The 22,651-nt window shown below is 51.3% G+C and overlaps 5 protein-coding genes across 5 annotated transcripts; 2 read left to right on the top strand and 3 right to left on the bottom strand.

Annotated features, from left to right (window-relative positions):
* Positions 1-13: 13 nt before the first annotated feature.
* On the bottom strand, positions 14-1,649 carry BJX68DRAFT_135587 (putative JmjC domain protein). Its single transcript, XM_071036374.1, has 2 exons — positions 640-1,649; positions 14-593 (listed from the first exon to the last, which is right to left on the bottom strand). Exons 1-2 carry the CDS (start codon positions 1,603-1,605, stop codon positions 573-575), a joined length of 987 nt encoding a protein of 328 aa, XP_070896630.1. The 5' UTR covers positions 1,606-1,649; the 3' UTR covers positions 14-572.
* Positions 1,650-1,754: 105 nt separating this feature from the next.
* Positions 1,755-4,280, bottom strand: BJX68DRAFT_277375 (cytochrome P450; the record flags this gene model as incomplete). Its single annotated transcript, XM_071048313.1, has 7 exons — positions 1,755-2,564; positions 2,655-2,927; positions 2,988-3,121; positions 3,178-3,784; positions 3,841-3,919; positions 3,957-4,111; positions 4,181-4,280. 7 exons carry the CDS (start codon positions 4,278-4,280, stop codon positions 2,398-2,400), a joined length of 1,515 nt encoding a protein of 504 aa, XP_070896629.1. The 3' UTR covers positions 1,755-2,397.
* A 943-nt stretch (positions 4,281-5,223) lies between these two features.
* Positions 5,224-8,928, top strand: BJX68DRAFT_277369 (tetratricopeptide repeat domain-containing protein; the record flags this gene model as incomplete). The annotated part of the gene is made up of 7 exons (XM_071048312.1): positions 5,224-5,717; positions 5,773-5,899; positions 5,967-6,098; positions 6,128-6,204; positions 6,268-8,026; positions 8,084-8,462; positions 8,529-8,928. The coding sequence occupies 7 exons, from the start codon at positions 5,224-5,226 to the stop codon at positions 8,798-8,800; spliced, it is 3,240 nt and encodes a 1,079-aa protein (XP_070896628.1). The 3' UTR covers positions 8,801-8,928.
* A 494-nt stretch (positions 8,929-9,422) lies between these two features.
* BJX68DRAFT_277367 (longevity assurance proteins LAG1/LAC1) lies at positions 9,423-11,308 on the top strand. Its single transcript, XM_071048311.1, has 4 exons — positions 9,423-9,686; positions 9,802-10,115; positions 10,165-10,452; positions 10,545-11,308. Exons 1-4 carry the CDS (start codon positions 9,629-9,631, stop codon positions 11,199-11,201), a joined length of 1,317 nt encoding a protein of 438 aa, XP_070896627.1. The 5' UTR covers positions 9,423-9,628; the 3' UTR covers positions 11,202-11,308.
* Positions 11,309-17,036: 5,728 nt separating this feature from the next.
* Positions 17,037-18,640, bottom strand: BJX68DRAFT_242252 (bZIP transcription factor). The gene is made up of 2 exons (XM_071040954.1): positions 18,218-18,640; positions 17,037-18,146 (listed from the first exon to the last, which is right to left on the bottom strand). Exons 1-2 carry the CDS (start codon positions 18,375-18,377, stop codon positions 17,491-17,493), a joined length of 816 nt encoding a protein of 271 aa, XP_070896626.1. The 5' UTR covers positions 18,378-18,640; the 3' UTR covers positions 17,037-17,490.
* Positions 18,641-22,651: the final 4,011 nt, after the last annotated feature.

Raw genomic sequence — 22,651 nt, 5'->3', positions numbered from 1 at the left:
AAGATTCATTCTCGAATTTTCGGGCGAGGTCCATGCCGAGCGGTTCGAGAAGTGTGCCGGAATCGGCCCCAATGGCTACATTTCTTAGGAGTATACAAAGCAGCCAGATGACACGGACCATTTCTCGAGGTTTTCTTTTTGATATACTTATACAGTCTGGATGTAGCTTGACGCTGGAGAGTGTATCTATGGTGTTTTCTCTGCAAGCCCTGGCACACTGGAACTCCAATGGGGTAATAGATGCTAGTTTCTATGATCGTTTAAGTCTGATGGAGCATCGAAACTCAGCGGCGCTATACAATCTTTTCTGCTTGAAACCAGGGTTGCTGTCCGCGGCAGTGGAGTAGTACTGTCGGTAGGCAGCGCAAGCATGTCGTCGATCCCGGTTCATAGTCACGGGTCTCTCTAATCTTGCCATCGAGCGACTTACTCCGTCCCGCTAGAGTTTGGAGTTCCTGTTGGGAGAAGTTTCTGGCCAAGGGACATTCTGCGAACTCGGCCTTTGCGTCGCGGGCAGTCTTACTCCCTTCTTTGGCCAAAGCCTTCGCAAGGTCGTAGATAGCACCTCAAAGTTAGCGAAACCACCAATTGACCTGAAAAGTGTTAGCAATTTGACTCTCAAGCCGCCGGAAGACTCACCGAAGCCGTAACATTCGTCCCCACTCCCTTGATACTATGCCACCACCCCTTCGGGATGAAAAGCCCATCTCCAACCTCCAGCTCCGCTTCAAACCCTTCACACGTCTCTCCTTCTTCTCCCTCCACATGAACATCACCCCAGACACCACGTTCAAGAAGGTCCCTCTCCCTTCCCTGCATCATCTCCTCCCCTCGAAACACCGTCGCATCCCTCCCTCCACTCCTCCCCAACTGTCTCCTAACACGCGCAAAAACAGCCTGCCCGTCCTGTGGCGCCAGCAACCGCACAACCTTCCGCCCCGCTAGCTGCACGAATAAATTCGGATTTGGGTCACGGTGCAAAGGCGTGTACGTAGGCGGGTATCCGACCCAGATGTTTGTGTCGTAGATGTCACCCTTCCCGGACTCGGCGACGAGTCTAGGCGTCGGGATATCGTTGCGCAAGGTTTGGGGGAGGTCAAGGAGCTGACATTGGGCTAGGTAGAGGCGAGTCGATGATGGCTGGGATTGAGTTTCCGCGTCGCGGATCCATTGTAGGAAGAGGCTGAGAGGAGCGTGGAATTTGCGGAAGCTCAGCTGAGAGTTGCCGTCGTGTCCATCGATCTCAGAGTTCTGTGGCTGCGACTGCGTGAGTTCGAGCGGAACGAGGGCGTTCGCGCCATGCTGCTCTAAATATTCGACGTTCAATCGGGAGGCGCTCGGCTCTGTTGGGGAGTGGTAAAACCAATGACTGTACGCTGGGATATCACGGAGCGATCGATGAGGGAGGATAACAGGGCGTTCTGGTTTGAAGTACTCCTCACGAAATGTGTTTATGCTGCCATCGTCGAGGGCTTGCAGGGGTTTGTATCGAATGACCGTTTGGGAGCTCCATCGTCTAGACGGGGAGGGGCGTGAGAGGGATTCTGCCCGGCATTGAGATTTGAGCACTGAGTTATTCTGCAGAGAGCATTTGGGAATCTTCATTAGACATAGAGAATTGCTGACGATGTGCTTTTACTGGGCGGTGGATTACTGTAGGGAAAAGAATGTGGCAGGCACGTGCCCGCAGCTTTCCCTTGAGTGGGTCCTCCACCTGCATCTCAATGGGCCTCCTTCAAGCTGCAACTTTGTCAATTTGTCTTCCATCTCTACTTTGCCTCAGTATCAGATCCAAAAACATTTTGGGCGAAAGTCAAATACATGGATACATCCTTTTTGTGTGTTTAGATATGCTAAACTGGCCATCTAAGTGTCCAAAGTTATCTGTGGAGTAGTCGTACCATAACTGGACAATTCTCTCCGTCAGTATCCTCCAAGAAGCTTCATTCACACCAGGCCCAGTTTCCGCGCCCATATATTTTGCTCCAGTGGGTCTTCTGAAGCCTTTCAATACTTTACAACATGCTACCAAGTGCGTTTGTCAAGCTTTCTTTGGAGCCGATAGCCTAGACCAAGTACAAAGAACTGTGTTTAGACATTCTACAGTGGCAAGTAAAGACATTGAAGACGTCCAAACAAAGAAGGTGGCCTCGACTAACTGTGAGCCTGATCAACGAAATATATCTATGCATCTCTTTTGGTACAATGAACCAGTCACCCGCATCAATTTCACCGAGGGCCAGGCAAATCTATCTAGTTTCAAGGAGAATCTTGTCAAGAAGACACGCAAGCCAAAGGACATATTAAAAATGGAAATAAAAAACCAGACCAAAAAGGCAGAAAAGCAAGGACACAAGCGACACTGGGCCAACACAACATCGACCGCATCCAACCTACTCAGCGCAACAAAACTTTGCACCCCTCAGCACTAGACAGGACGATTGTTAGGTTCTGTTTCTCTAACCCAGGAGTCGTTTGCGCAACATCCGGCACGATCCTCAGGTTCGGAAATTCCTGGAGCAGACGGACGAGGCCATATGATGCCTCCATGAGTGCGAAATCCTCTGTTGAGTCGTTAGCCACGATGACCTCGGGACGTGCGGGGGGTTCGGATAACGATTGAAGGAAGAAAAGGAAGCGAAGGGTGAACTCACTTCCAAGGCACACTCGCGGCCCATCATGGAACGGCATAAACGCAAACCCCAAATTCTTCGACTGCGAGCCTTCCCACCTCTCAGGCCGGAATTCGTTCGCGTTGTCGCCGTAGATCTCCTTGTTGCGGTGCATGTGGTACGCGGAGAAGCCGACGCCCGTATTCTTGGGAATCAGTATCGGGGATTCGCCATCGGGACCGCCACCACGTGGTAGGTATGTGGTTTTGCGGGCCACACGGACGTTCACAGGGACTTGCGTGTAAAGGCGGTTCGCTGGAGGTGTTAGAAAGATATTTTGTTGAGAATGAACGAGATAGAAAGGGAAATACATACTCTCTTTGAGGACGCGTTGGAGGTAGGCCATTTTGCTAATATGTGGCCTTGTCAGACGCTCTCCCTTGGGGGCGATGGATGCTATCTCTTCACGAAGCCGCTCGAGGGCTGCAGGATTTCGGACAAGGTGGTAACTGGAGTTTTGGTTCAGAACTCATGTTGAAGTATTCGGTTGGGCTCTATTACTTACCATGCCCACGACATCAAACAGGCTGTCGTGTCTCTGCCCGCGATAAGGACATTCATGAGCTGGTCACGCACAAGCTTGGGGTCCTTGAGCTCGCGAAGAAGGTCAACGGTAAACGGATGGCGCTTCTCAGCCATTTCCTCTCCGTTCGCTTTCACACCCTCAAGCGCATGGTGAACAAACCGGGACGCGTATTCCCTCAGCACATTGCAGCTCCTTCTATACTTGGAAGGGTTATATAGCCAACAAAACTCAGCCAATCTCATGCGCATTGCTGATATCAACGAGGTGTAATCGAATGCCTCTTCAAAGGTGTCGTTGTCGCTTTGTTTTATGTCTGCAGACAGCTCCCCAAAGATGAGCGAGATAGTTGTGGCCAAGGTGAACCTGAAGAATACAGGTTGGAGATCAACCACGCCCGTACAGTCCTGCAGACGCCCCAGCATCGTCTCAACTGGAGTCTCGAAGATTGTCATGTCCTGGTATTGCATCCGCACGAACTGGCGACGCAGGATCTCGCGAGAGTGCTTCCAGGCATGGCCGTCCTGCGTGAATATACCGTTTCCAATCATGGGTAGGACTGCATCCCGACTGCTGCCAAGTTCCCAATCTATCTCATTGTGAGAAGGTCATCCTGCGGTGCCGTGTAGAGAAGTGTAGGCTTACCATCAAACCGGGTCTGGAGCATCGCCTCCAAGTTCTTGGGGTCCATGGTAAAGTACCCAACGCGGCCCAGGAGCCTAGTCTCAAAGGTCTGTCCGACTTGGAAGCGCTCGAAATACTCTCTGGTAGGCAAAGAGGTTCCCGCGCATCAATGCGTCGTACTGTTTCTTGAGGATGTCGAGCCCCAGAGGCCACTCATATGGGAGCTTCGAGTTGATGGGTTGACAGCCATGCTGCCAAAGAGTCTGTCGGCCTAAACACTCGTGTGAGACTTCTGTGAGGGATAAAGGAAATTGGGCAAGGGATAGGGGAGAGCAGGCCTCCGCAAGGATATCTTACCTGCGTTGACGGCGCCTTTGAACATAAAAACGGACAGCTGAAAAGAGCAAAATGGCATAAAGAACAAGGCGAGGACGAATTGCCAGCCAATCCAGCTCAACCATATTGCTAGACGCTTCAAGGTGAAAATGATACAGGCAAACAAAACGAGAGAAAGCAGGCCAAAGGGGATAAAGCAGAATATCTGAAAAAGAGCGCGGCATGAGCAAGACCTGTGGAATCATATGGATATATCTATCCGAGAGCATCTAAATCAAGTGTGTCTCTCTTTCTTTGTCCCAAATCAACTCCCACGGGGCACCAACTGGAAGCTCGACTTCGCCCTCCTCTTCTTTGTTACTCTTCCGCCCAGTCCACCACACCCTCTCGCCACCTCACCACCTACCCGTATTGCACTCAAAGCACCAAATCTCTGGAACCAACATCAAAGAATGGTGGGGGGAAAATGATATCCTCCTCCAGTGCTGCAGAAACCAGCACGTTGGGAGGAGTGGAGCCCATTGTCAGTCACTAGGGCTATGTATACCGGCCCCACATGTGCGTTTGATGCCTACCACTGGTGGACCAATAATTAGACTTTCTCCTTCATGCATCACGCCGTCGCGACTCATCCAGACGGGTGAGGCAGCCTTAACCGTGAGGAAGAACGAGCATGAGAAGGCCGGCTATCTTGCTCTTGGGTAAATATCTTACTATGTCAACTGCTAAGCTAATAGGACGGACGCAGGAGAGAGCATCGGGCAGGGCGTACCGGACAGCCAGCCAGCCGTGTCTTGATGACATCCCCTCCAGGCCATACGTCAACCACAAGAGCCATCCAAGACAGGGGGAGATTACCACTGAGAGTCACAATTCGCTAGTGCTAGTATCTCAGACATTTTTGCGCCGACCAGCTACAGCTTGACTCAGTTGACGGTCCGGGACCTACCGGGAGATATCTGGTGCTGTTGTTAACCGTTTTATTATATGCTTACCACCGGGGGTCTCAATATCTATTTTGTCATATTCTCCAACTTCATATAGCTGATTATAGAGCTGATTGATATTATGGAGCCCATTTCCACTTCCATCGGAATCATTGCCCTCGCCGACCCTGCGTTGAAGTTTACCAACTACCTCATGACCATCCGAAGCACGTCCCGCACAATTAATGATGAAATCAAGGCTCTAATAAAACTGATTAGTGCCATACGGTCAACACATCAGCAGCTTGAAGAACTCTGGTTGAGAAACCTCAAGAAACGCTCAACATCAGACGACGCTGGATCCGGTGGCAACAACGGCAATGGTGATAACCGAATAATCGATGAAATCTGCCAAAACGCAAACAACTTCATTGAACAATGCAATAGGAGTATTTTCCAGCTCGAAGATTGGCTCAAGAATGTTGCTGGCAAAGGGGGCCAGGTGCCAACAAGCAAAATCGACGCCTTTAAAAAGGCGATACGGAGAGAGCACGGAGCTGAGGAGTACAGGCGCATCTTTAATCATCTCCAGCAATGCCAAAATGGCATTCACACATCTGTGTATTCCCTGACATTGTGCGTTCATTGGATGTTCTCTTGTTAGGGGAAGTTGACTAATTTGTTTCCCTAGGTATTACACGAACAAATTGCACAAGTCATTAGGGGAGCTGTCAGATGCGTCACGTAACCAGTTCGCTGAGTGGCAAGCTAGTGTCAGGGAGCTTCGACGGGATGTCCAATGGTTGGGGACAGATAATGTGAGTATTTTCTAACGGTCAAATTGTTGTTACTATTGGCCCAGTACTCATTATTGTTGAGCTCTAGCAGTCTCCCCAGTCGCCCCGCACTCCAGCATCACCCGTCATTTTCAACAAGCACTTTTACATCCCGCAAAATGTCATGAGTTACTACACCGGTCGGGAAAAGCAGCTAAGCGAACTGGAACAGATGCTTGACGTTGTCCGGTAACGCGAACCCACCAAAAGCGCTTCGTAATACACGGTCTCGGTGGCTCTGGGAAGACCCAGTTCTGCTGCAAATTTGCGCAGGACAATAGGGAGCAGTGCGTCCTCTCATACAGCCGAGTCTTCACTTGGGATATATTGGCTAACATAAAAGCTGCTAGCTACTGGGCGGTCTTTTGGATTAACGGGAGCTCCAATGAAAGCGCCAAACACTCGTTTGCAGAGATTGCCAGAATTGGCGGGACTGAACCAAATGATAAAGCAGCCAAGCACTGGCTCTCCAACCTCTCGAAGCCCTGGTTACTGCTGATCGACAATGCTGATAATCCGGACATTGACATGAGGGACTTCATTCCGGCCGGCGACCGAGGCGTGATAATGATTACGACTAAGAATCCTACTGTTGCAGGGAACTGCACCCAGGGCACTCATTTGCTTCATTTCGAGAGATTGGAGAATGAGGAAGCCCGAGATCTGCTCTTGGCGTCGGCCGCTATTCCACAGCCCTGGGCTACATCGACAGCGGAGCATGCGGATCGCATCGCCCAGATTCTGGAGTACTTGCCTCTCGCGCTTATCCACGCTGGGAAGGCGATACTGAAAAGGCTGTGTTCGTTGAAGGACTATCCCGAATACTACCAGAGGACGTGGAATAGGATCCGCCGCTCGCGAAGCCGGAGCCGAAGCCGAAGCCTCTGGTCCTCCCATGACTTGGATCGAGTAGATGTCGATCATAAGTCCAACTTGCATGTATACTCATCGTATGAGATGATATATGTCGATTTGGAGAGAAAGGACGACCAGCAGTCGAGGGATGCCCTTGAGCTCCTCAAGACGTTCTCCTTCATGTACCGGGAGAACATTACCTTGGATCTTCTCATCGCCGTGGCCATTAACCCCCGGAGGGAGCGAATGGTAGCCGCCAAAGAACCCGCAGCCCTTCCTGCCAACAGGACCTCCAAGACATGGAAGCAAGTTTTTCACGAGTGGCTTGTTGCAGCGATAGAACCACTAGCAAGATCTATCAATCGTGCCGTAATACCAGCTGCCCTGCGCGACGAGGACGGCAGTCCCTTTGATCAAGACCGACTACGCAGGGCGTTGTCCCTTCTCGTTAGTCTGGGTCTGTTGGGCTGTCAGGAGAAAAGCGAAAGTTACTGGATGCATCCATTGGTGCATACCTGGGTGCGGCAGAGACCTGAGACCAGCACTGCAGAGCAGGCAGTTTGGTGTCATGCTGCAGCGACGGTTCTACTCCGCTCGATATTCATGATAGCCCCCACCGAGTTCACGGACCAGGATGCAAGATTGAAAGGCCAGATCTCTCCGCACTTTGAGAGTGTGCTAAGTTATCGGAAAGAGATTGCGAGTCGCCTTGAAGAGAACAGAAGAGCGCACGGTCGCCTTTTGCACCGATTCTCACGACTTTTTCCCCAGCCTAGCTCACAGAGAATTCAGGTTCTCGAAGATGCGAAGTATAGCCTTGTTTGCCAGCAACGCGGCGAATGGACCAGGGCTGAGACGCTCCAGCGGCAGGTGAGGGAATATATTTTCGCGATGCTGGGCCCGGAGTCGCGCCTCGGGGTTCAGATCACAGTCCTCTTGTCTGTCAATCTCAAGCTACAGACGCGGAATAACGAGGCCCGACAACTGTTACAGCAAGCACTGCGGGGCTGCAAACGCCTCAATGGTCCAGACCATTTCAAAACACTCATGATCAAGGACATGCTTGGGACTGTCTGTCTCTCATGCAGTAGACTGCGTGAAGCCCAAGCGCTGCACCAAGACGTCGTCAACCGATTCAAGAGCCTCAAAGAATTCGGGCCGGACCACGAAGACACATTGACTGCGATTCATCATCTTGCGCTCGTCAAGCAACGTTTTCTCCAGCATGACGAGGCGTTCATACTGCTCAAAGAAGTACATAAACACCTCGGCAAGAGATCTCCAGGAAAAGACAAGACATTAGATGTGTAGAATGATCTCGCGGGGATATATGGCTTCATGGGCGAACGGTATCTCCCACAGGCTCTTGCATTGAGTGAGGAGGTCACCCAACTCAGAGCAGAGCGCCTCGGAGACAACAGCGTATCGACACTCATCTCCAAGCTAACGACAACGACAATCAAGATTGCCATGGGCCGGTTCGCCGAGGCCGAGCGGGATCTTCTGGAAGGGTTGTCCTTAGTCAAGGAGATCTTGGGCAAAACGCATTTGGGCACTCTTGTAGCTCAAACTTGGGCATCTGTACTGGCGTCAGGGACGTTATGCAAAGGCGCTGGCAATCTAGAAGAGGTCATTGAGGCGCAAAATTTCGCCCATTCGAAACGAGCTGACGGTGAGCATATTGACCGAGGTAATTATCGTCCCCTCTATTGTTTTGAATTACAAGTGGCTAATAATACCTATTCTACTCTCTCAGTTCAAGCAATGTGGTTTTTGGTTCATTGTCACGAAGATCAGGGCAAGATCTCCGAGGCTCTGCAGATGGGCGAAAAGGTCACTCAACTTGTGGCGAACTTTGGTGGAAAGGGGCTTGGACGGCAGCACAAACTCTGGGGGTATGTTCAGGAAAAGAATGAACAGTTGCTAAAATTGAAAAAGCAAGGTGGCCGATGTATGGTTGCTGTGCTTGCTGGGGACGAGGAGCGTACTCCACCGCCGAAGAAAGTCGTAAAGGGTTTGACGTTTTGATTTGTACGGTTGTGATTATGTACGATGTAGCTGAGCATGGATTGAACAGAATGCAATTTTCTCTTCCTCGGATTGCGTGGGCTTCGTAGTGGAGAAGAAGATCGATCGGAAGGATCGTAGATCGGTCTGTGGGGTCTGGGCGCGTGATTGATCTGCCATCCCTGGCTTTAGCGGACGTTAAGGTCGAGTATGGAGATCGTGGAGGCCGGGAGTCTGTCAAAATACGCAGCTATATGTGTGTTAGCTACGGTCACCAGCTCATCAAAGGGATGGGACTGACGGCGCTCGTTTTGTTTTCGCCGTGGCCCCTTTCGAGCTCGATAAACAGAGACGCAACAAACGGCAATGGTAGCCCCCATAACCACCCCTGTCCAGATGTTGAATAGTGGTGTCCCAGCAAGAGTCAGTTCGATCATGATCCTGAGTATGAAGAAGTTGTTATCATCAGGGCTTGATCCTCAGGGACGCCAGGACATGCCACTGCGATAATCATCTCGCTACCTCACCTCAACAGAAGGGTGCCCAGCGCACGGAAGTACGTTCTTCCCGGCCTCTTTGTTTGAACCAGCGCATGTCTCAAACAAAGAATCAATAGGCGGGGCGGTGAAATCAAATCCGGGAGGTGCTGATGGGTACCTAGGTAGATCCCGTTCTCGCAAGGGGTTGCCTTGTTCCCGAATTTCTTAGACGCTCGACGCCCCGATCGGAAGTCGCCAGGTCTATACATCGTTGGTATCAGCTGCAAAGTCACCCAAGACAGTTCTTAAGAGCGTTTTCTCGGCCGGTCGGATTTGTAGCTGGAAACAGGCACAGGTCAGCCAAGAAAACATGCAGCCAACTCCCCCCGTCTCCAAGGCAGCGCGATGGGTGCTCAATCATCAAATCGGTACGTCTTTGTTCCCGCTTCCTCGGTTCTCCAGCAGAACAAAGAAAATTCTCTAGTCTGTAGTGCATCGACATGTCATGGATATATGGCATGGGAGAAAGCTGACCTTATGCAGGCCTCTCAGTTGGCGCTGTTGCCCTTGCTCTCCTTGCACACGCATGTCTACCTACGGCCCGGCGGTATACATCTGTGGTCTTGCTGGTTTCACACTATAATCCGGAAACACAGAGATACGCTATTGGCCGCAGTGATGCTTATTTTCTCGCCTTCTGTATTGTTCTCTTTACTGGCTTACGTGCGAGCTTCATCAAATATGCCCTGGCACCTCTCGCCAAGCGCTGGGGAATTTTCAAGCCGAGAGACGTTACCAGGTTCTCCGAACAGGCATGGCTACTTTGTTATTATTCGGTCTTTTGGACACTTGGTCTGGTACGTTACACTATTTATTGTACGTGGGGTTGCCCCTGACGACTTTTAGTACATCTACTGCACGTCAAAATACTTTCTCAACCTAAGGGAGATGTTTACTGACTGGCCCACACGCGAACTCCCTGGGCTCATTAAATTCTACATCCTAGGCCAGTGGGCCTTTTGGCTGCAGCAGCTCATTATCGTCAACATCGAAGAGCGCCGTAAGGATCATTTGCAGATGGTTGCCCACCACCTCGTGACAATCTTACTCATTTACACCTCCTATACCTTACACCTGACCCGCGTCGCCAATGTGATTCTCGTCTTGATGGACGTAGTTGATATTTTTTTTCCCGTGAGCGACTCTCCTTCAGACTCCTATCTCCTCCTTACCCTCACTCAGATGAACGAAAGAACTAGAGATGAAATCCATCTAACGCTCAACAGCTCGCCAAGTGTCTCAAGTACGCCGGCTTCTCAGCCCTCCGCGACACCATGTTCGGCATATTCATGCTCTCCTGGTTCCTAGCCCGCCACGTCTTCTACTGCATAACCATGTGGAGCATCTTCACGCACATGCCGCAAGAAATCTCCATTGGATGCTATCGCCTGTCCCATGGCACGATAACTGGGCCCACCCCGCTCCCCCAGGGCTGGGCTTACATGCTCGAGCCCTTCCGCAACCCCACCGGGACAATCTGCTATAGTGATGGCATACGCTGGGGGTTCCTGGGAGCTCTTGGGTTTCTGCAACTTCTGACGATTATCTGGTTTATGCTGATTGTGCGCGTTGCGATCCGGGTGGTTAAGGGCTTGGGGGCGGATGACATCAGAAGTGATGACGAGGGTGGGGAGGATGTAGAAATCAATGCTGCACTCGAGAGTGACCCCGAAGCCAGAGATGAGGATAGAGGCTTGGATTCAGAGCGCAAACAGCACCTGCTCGAGCTTAGTGCCGGGCATAGTAACTGCAAATCCTGCACGCACAGACATGGTACGGTTGTGACAAATCGCGCCGCGAGTTCGTCTGGCATAAGCCTCTCGAAACATCACAACCGCAAGGAATTGCTGGGCCGCATTGGTTGTGAAAAGCAGGTTGACTAAGGTGCGGATCTTGGTCAAGAGTGGTACGGGCCGCGTACTTGTTTAGGGTGCCTCAATCAGATCATAAGAGGAATAAGCTTGGAGCCATTGATGGTGCACGATGGTGGACAAGATTTGAGGGGAGGATATTTAGATATATGAAGCAAATGAATACGGCTAAAGAGTCTCGGCTAGAGAGTAAAAGAGCAAGGACACAAACCCCAAGACCATGGTGCAGATTCACTACTTTTCTAGACGAACAAAAACCTAATCAACAAGCTTCCCTTTTCTCGACTTCTGCTCGGCATGCACGTCGCTCCACACATCCTCAAGTGTAGTTTTCTTCGATCCGATCTGGCCTTCGAAGAAGTTTATCTTGCGATTCACCTCTAGTCTGTTTGCAGGGACCAACCCTGAACTCAAAACTACCAGGCACCGGACATACCATAGGCCGCAAAGCTATCGTGAAAAGGGCAACTCCATCTTGTGTATTGTTCTCACCATCCCCTCATTCCTTCTCTCTCCATATGCATACGTACTCGTTACCGAAAACCCGACATGTCTCATAAACGGGAGAACTCTACCTGCACTGTCTAGCCATCGACTATATGTAGCTAGACCGCGGCGGAAATAAAACCAGGCCTTAAAATAAGATATAATATTGCCAGACTTGTATGGGGAAGTGGTATCTAGGTCTACAATGATATGTATAAGATTGGGTTTGTCTAAGCATGCTAGGGGATAGAGTCAACAGTATTCACCCTAATTCCCTCTCCAGAAATCTCGAAATAGCCAAAGCATAAGCTGATGGAGATATGGATCCGTCCCTCGATATTTACCTGCTACATAGGGATTGCCACAGACCACACCGAATTGAGAAACGGTACCCATGCCACAGCGGCTAAGGTGCGAGACCCAACCCTGCTTGTGATGTCGAGGTGGAATAGAGGAATCAGCTGATGAAATTATACTAAGCATGATATCGTCTCACGGTTACTGCTATGCTATTGCGGGTCACCGGGTATAGAAGGGGGCCTCGACACAATACATATTAACTTTCAAGTTCCTAGCCGTAGTGCCAGCGAGCGGAGGAAATGGTCGCCGGCGTAAATCTAAGCGAAAGCAGAAATTTGAGTTGAAGTGTGTCGAATGTTTATGTATATATTTGAGTATGGGTGCAAGCAAGGTGGTCTTTAACATTGATATTTGAGAGGACCTGAAAATTTTGGCTTGTGTGCCTATTTGAAGTCTGCACATTGCGTTTGATTATGAACGCAGTGCAGTACGCAGATCGTGCTAGCGAGGCTCCTGGAATATGCGCAGCTCGCGATTCGTATTCGAATACCCAGGGCTCTGGTCTCTGATCATGTTCAGAGCATGGAGGGGCCGGGTCCTTCTGGCGAAAGTTCTGCATTTGTAGTCATTGTGAGGGTCAATAGGTGGAAAGGGAGATTGGTGAGTACCCCGCTCAACGCTGGCATTAAATGAAGCTCAGGAGATTTCCATTAGATAAACAAGGTACCTATTATGGTATACAAGCACCGTTCATTGATATGGCTGTGTCCTCAACAGATGGCTTCTACTCCCCAAACTCACAGCTGTTACTTGTCACCAATCTTCCCATGGTCGAAACTTGACATCAGCAGGGCTTTAGCCTAGCCTTGGAGATGAGGAAATGCTGTTTGTCGTGTTTCGTCGAGAGATGCAGAAGAAATTCAGCTGAGGTCGAAACTGTGAGCTGCACATCTTAATCCTGGAGAGATCCTGATTTCCTGAGTCGACGCTGGTACTACCGCAAGGCATCAGGGTAGTCTTATCATCACCTTTTGCTCGCCTCACGCACACTTTATGTGCACTCCTCGAGCACGATATTTCGATGTAGGATCTGACCGGTCATTGACAATACGACTCAGGGAGGGCATGCAACCAGAGCTATGGCCTGCAGTAGTACTCCTGAATTCCTGTCTTCAGAATGTAGCGTGTTTCCAGTATATATTGCGGCCCAGTGGTTCAATCAAACTGTCCACACTGTCATGACCAAGCCCAGAGCGAAGTTGGCACATCCAGCCGGAGAAGCGACACGCTCCTTGATCGGCATGTATCCACCGAATTTCTGCACGAGTCCAGGCTGCCGAGCCCGAGTCAGAGTACCGTCCTGCAACCGCAGCAGAGCCTCCAGTACGCCCACTCATGACGTGTCAAGCCTGAGCGACAGCAAATGCTCGACCAAACCAGTCGGCGACACCCAAAATGCCACACCTTCCCCGCCCGGGGAATACGAGACATACAATTCAACGCGAATGGCCCGTCGAGAGAACGTCCGACGAGGCTGAGGCTCAATCTCGGAAATACGCAGGCTCGCTGTCCTCATTGGCAAGTCCATATACGAGGAAACGGGTCGGGAACTAGGCCCTCGTATCCTCATATCGAGTCATAGTCGGCTGCGATCGTGACATGTCGTTCGATTATCGTATCGGGTATATTGTCCGCAGGAGTCTTGGGGTGTAGGCTCCAGAGCTTCCGAGAGTGTTACTCGCCCTGTGATATGATGGCGCAGCGAGAGAGTGGAGCAAGTGCGTAGCCATAGCTACAAGATACGATCTCTGCCTGGCCTGGGCGCTGTTTGCTCGTCTCGCCCTGAGTCTGTTCGAGGCTTAAGCCTTGTGACGGATCGGCGTTGGGGCTTGGTAGGATCGCAATTTGGGTAAACGCTCATAAACGAATATGAAAGAGATACTGCGGAATTTGGATACGCATACGCCTGGGAAGTTGGAGACATGACGACAGACGAACGACCGAATAAGGAGTCAAGGCGCGCAACATAATTCCGCCGTCGTGTCCGCCGCCATTTCTTCCGCCGCAGCCTAAAGCCCAGCTAGGGAGCGCGCTAGCGGCCTCTAGTCTAGCCTAGGCTCGCCGCTGCCTGGCGAGTGGCTGGTTAGGGACACGCGGAAATCACCAACAGCCACAATAATGAGAGTTCTGGGAGGGCTCGGCCAGATCCTCGATGGCAGATGTGCCCGGTGGAGTAGCGTCGTAATCTTCAGACCCCAAATCACGAAACAGACGGCGAGCCAAGCCAACAGCTTAAAATTACCCCCTCGGATTCGGACTCGGATTTTTCGGTTGCGGTAGCATCTGCGACGGGGCCTTGGCCATCAAGTGCTCAAGGCTCAAGGGCCCAAGGCTCAAGCTTGGAAACGAACGAAATTCAATAGCCTTCCTGGCCAGTGTGAAACGATGATCCACGCCCAGCAAGTCACAGTCCAGCAAACTCCAAGACAGTCTCGGATTTCACCGGTATTTAGGCCCTTGAAGCCATCTGTTGCCCTTTTCGGTCTCCACTTAATGTGCTCAAAGACCAAATGGAAAGGCGGGCAGCAGCGGGCTGGCTGGGTTGGTTGTCTTCAGCCGCTGTCTCACCACACCTGTTCTTTATACGAGATGTAACCTCTGCACTGCAAAGAAGGTCGTGCAAACACTGCAATCGAGGACCAGCCGCACAAGCACAAAGAAGGCAGAGCCAGAGCGAGAGCGACGAGCCTCGCAAGTCGCCAAAGAAGGGAAGCAATCAATCGATTAGCCCATCCCCGAGTCCCCGTCGCGATCTCAGTCCCAGATAATTTCTTTCGCCGTCCAACGTAGATCAAGCGAACTTGAACTCGATCAAAGCACGGCAGAACCCAAAACTCCGACCGTCACGGACGCGATCCAGAAACGGAGACCGGAGCAATCCCAACTCCAGCTTCCAAGTGCCCACAAGCTGCCAGAAGACCTGACCACTGGTAACCGGGCGATCCGCGTGATTTCCATTCAAGTTTCATAATCCACTCTTCGTATCAGGACAATGAATAGTAATCATGTTTGATCCCCACGCCATGGATTGATAAGCCTCTCTGGCTTCTGACTTTTTGCTCCGGTGCCTGTCATGTCAGTCGCTCGCTCTCATCTCAGCACTTAAATTTTTCGCGATTCAGTGCAGACGCGCCTTACATAACTACTTTGTCGTAGATACTAGAGTCTGACTGGAGATCATCCCCAGGATTTATTGTGGGTTGCGGCAGAGCTTACCGGTTGTTCTATATTTACCTACTCCTAAGTAGTCTGTACGTTCAACAGGGAGAAATTAATGAAAGAAAGAAAGAACCTGGAAACATGTTGCGCTGGCCCGCAAGTTCGCAAGGACAGACAGTCTTTGAGAAAAATAATAATAATGAGAAATGATTTGAAAACTCCGGGCATCGCTGAATCAGGAATTCCACAGCGCCACCCGCAAGCCCGCACGCTCCTTACCCCCCATCCCAAAGACCAAGTTTCCCCCCAGCGAGAGTGCCCAGCACTGAACGTGCTCCGTCTCGTCGCAGCGTCAAGATGTATACGGGAAAATAGGCATCCCATCAATACGTCACCTCGCTGCTGAGCAAGAGGCGCAGCAGCCAGCAGTCAGCACTTTGACGGAGATGGGCTCGTTCTCGCAAGCTTAACTCCAAGTCCGCGTCCGTGGGTGCGGACTCTGCGGAGCGTATCCGCACAGGCAGTCAGAATAACAGTCACAGTCTCAGTCAGAGTCACATCCCCTGCAAGAAATGCAAATGCAAATCAAACAAACAGACCAAATATCATTATCTATCAAGATCAAACCATCCTAGTGTCTCTGAACAATGGCTGCTGGCCGCTGGTCCGCAGGGGGTGTCGATCCCGGACGAACTGACTGCCCGAACAGGCATAAATTATACGACACACCTGCGCGGCGCGCCCTTTCAATAATCCAAGGAACTTCACCAGTCACGTACTCGTACACGTTCCAACCAAAGTCAGGCTTCCAATCCTTGCGGATGGTGCCGGATCGCTGGCTCCGGGGTCCACGCCCACGCCCACGGGCCAGTCCAGGTCCGGGTCCGGGTCCGAGTTGTACACTGTTCTTGGACATCCGACTCGAGGAGTTGGGTAAGGACTGGGTGTTGGAATGAGTCAAGTTGAGTCGATCAGTCATATACGGGGTCTCGAATTCGATGAACCTAGCCGGAACTGCTTTGGATGTGGATCAGTTTGTACTTGCCCGCTCGTAACTTGGTGTATAGAGAGCACACTAGCCCGACGCCCGTTACGCTATGTATCAAGAGTATTCTAGCCACAGATGAAGGCTGGAAAAGAGGCTAGAAAGGACGATCGCGAAATCCCTCAAGGCTCATGTTCAGTTCTTCTCTGTAAGTACCTCGTACGCTAGACCTAGGCAGCCGCCCGCTGGGATCCGAGCGAATCAAATTCGTAGAGACCATTTCCTCACAAGTTGAGGTGATTTTGTCCCCAGTCAAAAAACACCAACCACTACCCTAAAATACGAACGAGTATTCCCTTGGAAACGTCAAATGTCAACTCCAGTCCCATGATGCCCACCGATGTGGAAATAACCCCGCCAAGCCAAGCTGGAAACCCGCGTCACTGCCAGTGAGTAACACAGTGACACTGTCACACTAGGAATGAATCGAGGATTTAAGAACTAAGGAACTGCAAACTCCGGCAGCTATTCCCGAAACTGCCCTGCCTTGCAAAGCGTTTTCCCTTTTGGGACACAAACGATCAATCAGAGTTGCGAGCTCGGTTTGTGGTTTGGGTTATGTGTTGGGAATGGCTTACTTCAGCCGTGGGTCTGTCTTTGAAGTTATTATTTACGAGGAGCCGAATAGGAGAACAGGAGGTGGATTTCACCCATGGGTATCGGTGGGCGTTTTGCGGTGCGGTGCATGGGGGCCAAAAGGCTTGCTTTGCAATTTTCGAATTGCACAACCAAAGCTCTTGGGAGCTCGATAGGAGAAAGAGATTCGAAAGACAGAGCTTTCAAAGTAGTAGTTTAGAGGGGGTGATAATGGTATAATAATATTCTAATCAGATAGGAGATCAATTTCCCCGGAGTATACTGGATACTCCATTACCGCTGGCTTGTTGCCAAACGATAACGGTAACAAAAACAACGCCGAGTGCCATGCATCTATTTCCCAGAAAATGAAACCATGAAAATGAAATGTTGCCCATCAAGGTCCGTTTATTGCACATCTTGTTGAGAAAACACAATACCAAGACCAACCAGGTCAGGCCGAACCGAACCAGTGTATCATAAGTCGTCACAGACAGAAATGGAAAGACAGAAAGGTGGAAGATCACAGCAGAGGATAAGGATGTAACGAGCACGGATCCGACTCCGGGGTCAACGGGCAGGCCAGGGACGGCTCCGCAGGCGTCGAGGGCGAGGAGTGATCATCGCTATAACCTTGCGACAGAGCTGGCATCTGGCAGAAGAAAAGAGTACGAATTAGCTCCTCTTGCTCTGGAACTGTGGGTACGTCGCCTTGATGGAAGGGAGGGTATGTACAGGAATGTTACTGCTCTCCGACGAGTGGTGGTGGTGGTGATGGAGGTGGTGCTGCGGCGGGGAGAGATCGATTCCGGCCATGGACGCGTAGCTCATGTTGAACGGGCTGATGATGTCCTCGTCGCCGTAGGAGGAGTACTTCTTCATTGCGGGGCCGGCGCCGTGCATGGAGACTGGCAGCAGTGGGGGCATGGGCGAATTGTACTCGCTGTGGTAAGAGGAGAGGTCGTTGTAGGCGCCGGAGATGGAGTGGTATTGCGGCGGGTGTGCGTATGATGATTGACCGTAGGCGTCGAGGGCCGAGTACGAGGGGTAGGAGAGGATCGGTGGGGGCGAGGTGGACAGCTGCCTCGTGCTCTGGTACGAGAACATGGATCCCCGGTCCTCTTGTGTCGAGTAGCTGTCGTATGGGGATCGGTCTGCTGAAGCGGGGCTGTGGGCGTCGGAAGTGGTCTTGGATGTGTGACGGGCGTGCTTTGCGCGCGACTTGACATTCTTGACCGGGGGTTCCGGCTTTTCCAGAGATCGCTCTGGTGACTCGGAGGCTGAGGCGGCTCGTTTTTCAAGGTCCTCCAGGCGACGCTTCAGCTTCTTGCCTGTTTCATTGTGTCAATTAACCCGCGCTTATCCCGAAGTACAGGAATTTTTGGTGGTGAGGGCTACTCACGATAATTGCGCTGGGCGATGCGGTTCTGGATACGGCGCCGCTCAGCTAGGTCGGAGATCTTGGTCCAGTCTTCGTTAGGGTTGGCATTGGGGCTAAAGGCACTGCTAGTGCCATGGCTCCTTGAGCTTGCAGAGTATGAATAACCATTTGAGCGATGCATGGCGAATGCGTGTGTGTTGTGTCAAAGTCAAAAGAGTAGAGTCGATCTTGGATGCGGAGGTATGAGAGAGGGGGGGAGGTTGACTATATAGTTTAGCCAGGTGTCTTGACCAACGGGCTGAAATCAACGAGCGACGCCTCCAGTATTTAACTCGTGCAAGAAAGACACGAGTATTAATAAATAATAAATCATAAATAACGAGAGAGCCAGTATGGACCGGAGGAGCTCTGGTGCTAAGCCCCGGACTCCGAGCCCAGAGAGGCTGCGCGATTGAGCCGTTGCGATAACAGGGTTATCCGTGCATTTAGAGAATTAAAAAAAAAAAAAATGAAAATCGAGAAAAATAAAATGATAATATTTTTTTTTGGGAAATGATTAATCAAGCATGGCTTGACCATGTGTTGGGAGGGAACCATTCCCGAATGGATGTGCAGGGCTGCGTCACTCGAATGAGGCTGTTGTTCGAGTTGAAGCGGAACCCCGGATGCCCGATATCACCGAGCGCCCTTTTTTCCCTTTCCTACCTCCGTCGGGGGCCTAGAGGCTAAAGGGCGGGCAGCCTCCAATTCAGGGCTGTGCTGAGCCAACAGAAACAGGGGTGACTGTTCCACAGACCGCGTCCATGTCCATGTGGTTCCAGATATTCGCATACCAGCATTCCGCAGCCTGGCCAGAGTTCTGAACTGGGGGGAAAGAAAGAAAGAGAGTTGTGAGCGCACGCCATGGTTCGGAGCTCGCCCCAGAAAGAGATGCTAGCCAGGTTCAAGGGTCAAGGCTTCGTTGATGAGATCGAGTTGGAGAGATCGCCGGATATTTCTTTTTCTGCTCCCTTTTGTCCTCAGGTTTGTTCTAGTTTTCGATCTCGCTTTTTCGGCGGAAAGTCTGGCAGTCAAAAGTCGAAACGAGTACGAGACTCGAGTACGGGCCACTCAAATGGAGCCTAGCGTTTATTTGTGCTCGCTTCATTTTCAGCTTTCCCATAAGGATAAACAATCTGGTACTCTGAAAGATCTGTTCTCTGTTGGCCCCTTGAATCCCTCCCTGATCGATTCACACGTTATGTGGGGGAGCGTCGGACAAGAAGGCATGCCGTCGGTCGACGGTCTGTCAGTCACTCCGGGCGCCGCGGGCGCCTTCTCTCCTGGCTGGCTTGAATTCCAATCAACAACAAAGATGGCAATTCTGAGCGAGCGGGTCCATCAACTCCCAGCATGAAACAGAAGCCCTCGTTCTACGATCGAATTGTGCGTGGCGCCAGGCAAGGTCGCCGAAGCAGCCGCAGAAGAAACCCAATCAATGACCGATCAGTGATCAACAGAATGGTTACACAGCTGGTCACTGGCACCCTGATCCTCATGATTAGTCTTCTTACGATGATTATTTTAATTGACATTGTCTCTGCTATGTTGGCGCTTTCTCCACCACGAGCTGCATACTCTATCTGCATAATCCAGATATGGTTTGCACATCGTGCATTCTCAGCATCTTACTGTGTGTATCAGGTCGGGGCAGAGTACGCATTATTGCTGCGATTCTGTTTAGAGGTCCAACAGATGATTTCAACGCGTAAAAAGCAATTGCCGTTCGATTGATACTCCGGGTATCAATGACCCAGACTGGCAGCGCCGAATATAGCCAAAACTGTACTAGTGTTGCTGGAGTTGGCTATCAACGCCTCTTCAGCAAATCAATGCCTATGGCGGAGACTTGCCGACCCTGCAGAGCCATCATTGATCGGACGAACCATAACGCCGTGATCAGAGGACGCTGGAGCTTGGCATCTTGCTCACTAGTTAGTCTCGTCGAGAGATTCGACATTCCGGAGTGAGCATCACGCAGCAGAGCGCCTCCAGATCTCGATGAAAATTCAAGGCTCATGGAAAGCTCGGTCCATTATCGTTCTCGGGAACTCCGTGGACGTGACAAATCGAGGGCAGCGAACGTGCCCAGAGGGCATTCAGTATCACCCACCTTACATGAAGAATCCACGCTCTGGCCAATCAGGGCGGCCGATATGTTTTCGAAAGTTGGGAGCCAGGGCGCCCCGAATGACCTCTTGCAGTCGAAACTGCGGACCAGGCCCGCGCTCTCGCACGCCGCAGGACTGAGGAGACATCATCCATGGCACAAAAATTCGAGGCACGGTCTCGCCTCCTGCCACGTTGCACCCCTTGATCTTGGCAACTCGACTAAGGATAAAGATCTCACTCTCCAGAAGGGTGGGTACGCGATTGCAGGCAGGATGAGATCCTTGACCCTAAGAAAGCAAGAGCGTTTCTTGGAGCTCTGTAGCTGACGCGAAGAGTTACTTCAAACTTGAGGCCTCATGAAATGTGCGAACGAACTCGGATCCTCTCGACAACTTCAGACGAGGAAGCCAACAAGAACACGAGTGGATCATGCACTATCAGCTGGAATTGAAATCCCGCCTTTTGGGGCCAGAATGCGGTCAGCCCCAGAAAATTGACTCGAGGGAGTCCGCAATTCCGCTTCCTTGCTGAGCCGATCTGCGGTGCCATAACATGAAACTCGTGGTTGTGCTCCATCCATGGATTCCATGCCAGTTGGGGTTCTCGATCATGAACTCGGCACTTTGCTGCTATTAATACGATCACTCGAATAGCTCGACTGCTGGGCGTGTTGGTTCGCTTCGCAGCCTCAATGGCTTAGCCAAGGGCAAGTATGTTCTACAGCCTGCGGCATCGCACCATCTCCAGGCTAACACCGCCATGGTCAATCCCTGATTTTCGTGAGGGGTGGCTCACGCATTCCAGTCCCGTTTCGAATTATCAGCTGAGAAACCCCTATACCGTATGAGGCTCAACTTGCTATTGCTGCTGATCGTTTGGACAGGAGGACTCCATTTCAACGCTTGCTAGCGGACGATGGAGATTGCGATGTGGAAATTGGCAGTGCACTTCGCAAGCGGACGCGGCTGAACAAGACGACCCAGCAGCAAAGCATCCATCCTTCGTGCTTAACGGACGCTAGCGGAGGGCGGCCGACGGCCAGTAGGGCTGAAGAAACCAACATCAAAACGACGAGTTGATTGGTCAGTTCGCGAGCGCAGTCGGCTCCATGGCCCCCAGCGGCCCAGCCGCAGTCAAATTGTCATGTTCCATTAGCGTTTTCTGATTCACGAGGAGGCCAATCATCGCTTTGGACGCAATGTTGATCCCGCTCAGTTTCATCTTTCAAGAGGCCGATTCTGCGTCTGCGAAACGGCCGCCTGACAGCGCCGAGCGGCCTCTTGGTTTCTGGATGTTTGCATGTAACCCAAGCCGTGGCCTGACTGGTCACGCAGAATCGAGCTGTATTAATTCCACGACTTCCGGTCGATTCTCAACAGTCCTCGCTTCCCTGGGAGCAAGCGCAGAGCCGCACAGCAAGAATAGTCGAGTAGGTCGGACAGAGTATGCTGGTCGGGTGTCAGCAGACGACCCGAACCTTCCAGCAAATATCTAGAAGGCGATTCGAAGGTGAAGCACTGCATGATGACATGATCAGTCATATCCTAATCTAGGCGGCGCTAGTCCGAACCTGCCCCTGGCCACAAAGGGGATTGTGTGTGGACTAGGATTTGCAGGTGACATCTAGTAATGGATGTATAATCGCCGTTGAAGATTATCAATCAAGTACCATCGCGGAGTCCCGAGCTCTCATAAATTGTACGTGTTGGGACGTAGCGGTCGGCCCAATCCGCCGTCAGTGAAATGTTCCGAGCTAGAAAGGCTGAGAGTTTGCGATAGGCTAAACGATATATTAATATCCGGTCATCAAAGTCGGAGCGTCCGCGGAGGCTTAGCATACGGCCGTACTCCGTACACGGTACCGCATACGCTGGCGGCCGTTTAAGGGACTTTGCGTAATCAAGACTAGGTGCTGACACCCCCAGCGACCCCACGAGCTGGGTGGAGTCGAGTCTGGGCTTTCTTCCGTCGCAAAACGCATGTTTCGAACTTTGAGATACGTGCGAGACTCTCGTTATTTTCTCTTCGGATAACTCGAGCTGAAGCTTCGAAGGCTGGAATGGATAAAGAAAATTCTATGCGGAGTCGTCGTCCACCCCGCCAACGTGACTCCAGCAAACTAAGGCTAGGCTGCTGATTTTCAATGGTCGAAACATCGATCAAGTTTTGCCCTAGATCAAGCTTTTCATCAGGGATGCAGCTGACACTTGAAGAAATGGTTTTCGTCCCTCAAAGTACACTCAGTGTGGTTCCAAGGTTGCGTTGGCTCCCGCAAAAGGTTCTGTAAGAGGGAACCTTGGAAGG

The sequence above is a fragment of the Aspergillus pseudodeflectus genome (assembly GCF_044049435.1).
Source record: "Aspergillus pseudodeflectus strain CBS 756.74 chromosome Unknown BJX68scaffold_37, whole genome shotgun sequence".
Classification (NCBI taxonomy): domain Eukaryota; kingdom Fungi; phylum Ascomycota; class Eurotiomycetes; order Eurotiales; family Aspergillaceae; genus Aspergillus; species Aspergillus pseudodeflectus.
This window is presented reverse-complemented; position numbering and strand designations above follow the sequence as displayed.

Excerpts from the sequence above, each read along its gene's own strand:
- BJX68DRAFT_135587 (XM_071036374.1), bottom strand. The coding sequence starts at position 1,605 with ATGAAGATTCCCAAATGCTCTCTGCAGAATAACTCAGTGCTCAAATCT. Across the intron at positions 594-639 it reads GGACGAATGTTACGGCTTCG|GTCAATTGGTGGTTTCGCTA; the intron begins GTGAGTCTTCCG and ends AACACTTTTCAG.
- BJX68DRAFT_277367 (XM_071048311.1), top strand. The coding sequence starts at position 9,629 with ATGCAGCCAACTCCCCCCGTCTCCAAGGCAGCGCGATGGGTGCTCAAT. Across the intron at positions 9,687-9,801 it reads GGTGCTCAATCATCAAATCG|GCCTCTCAGTTGGCGCTGTT; the intron begins GTACGTCTTTGT and ends GACCTTATGCAG. Across the intron at positions 10,116-10,164 it reads TCTTTTGGACACTTGGTCTG|TACATCTACTGCACGTCAAA; the intron begins GTACGTTACACT and ends GACGACTTTTAG.
- BJX68DRAFT_242252 (XM_071040954.1), bottom strand. The coding sequence starts at position 18,377 with ATGCATCGCTCAAATGGTTATTCATACTCTGCAAGCTCAAGGAGCCAT. Across the intron at positions 18,147-18,217 it reads CATCGCCCAGCGCAATTATC|GCAAGAAGCTGAAGCGTCGC; the intron begins GTGAGTAGCCCT and ends ACAATGAAACAG.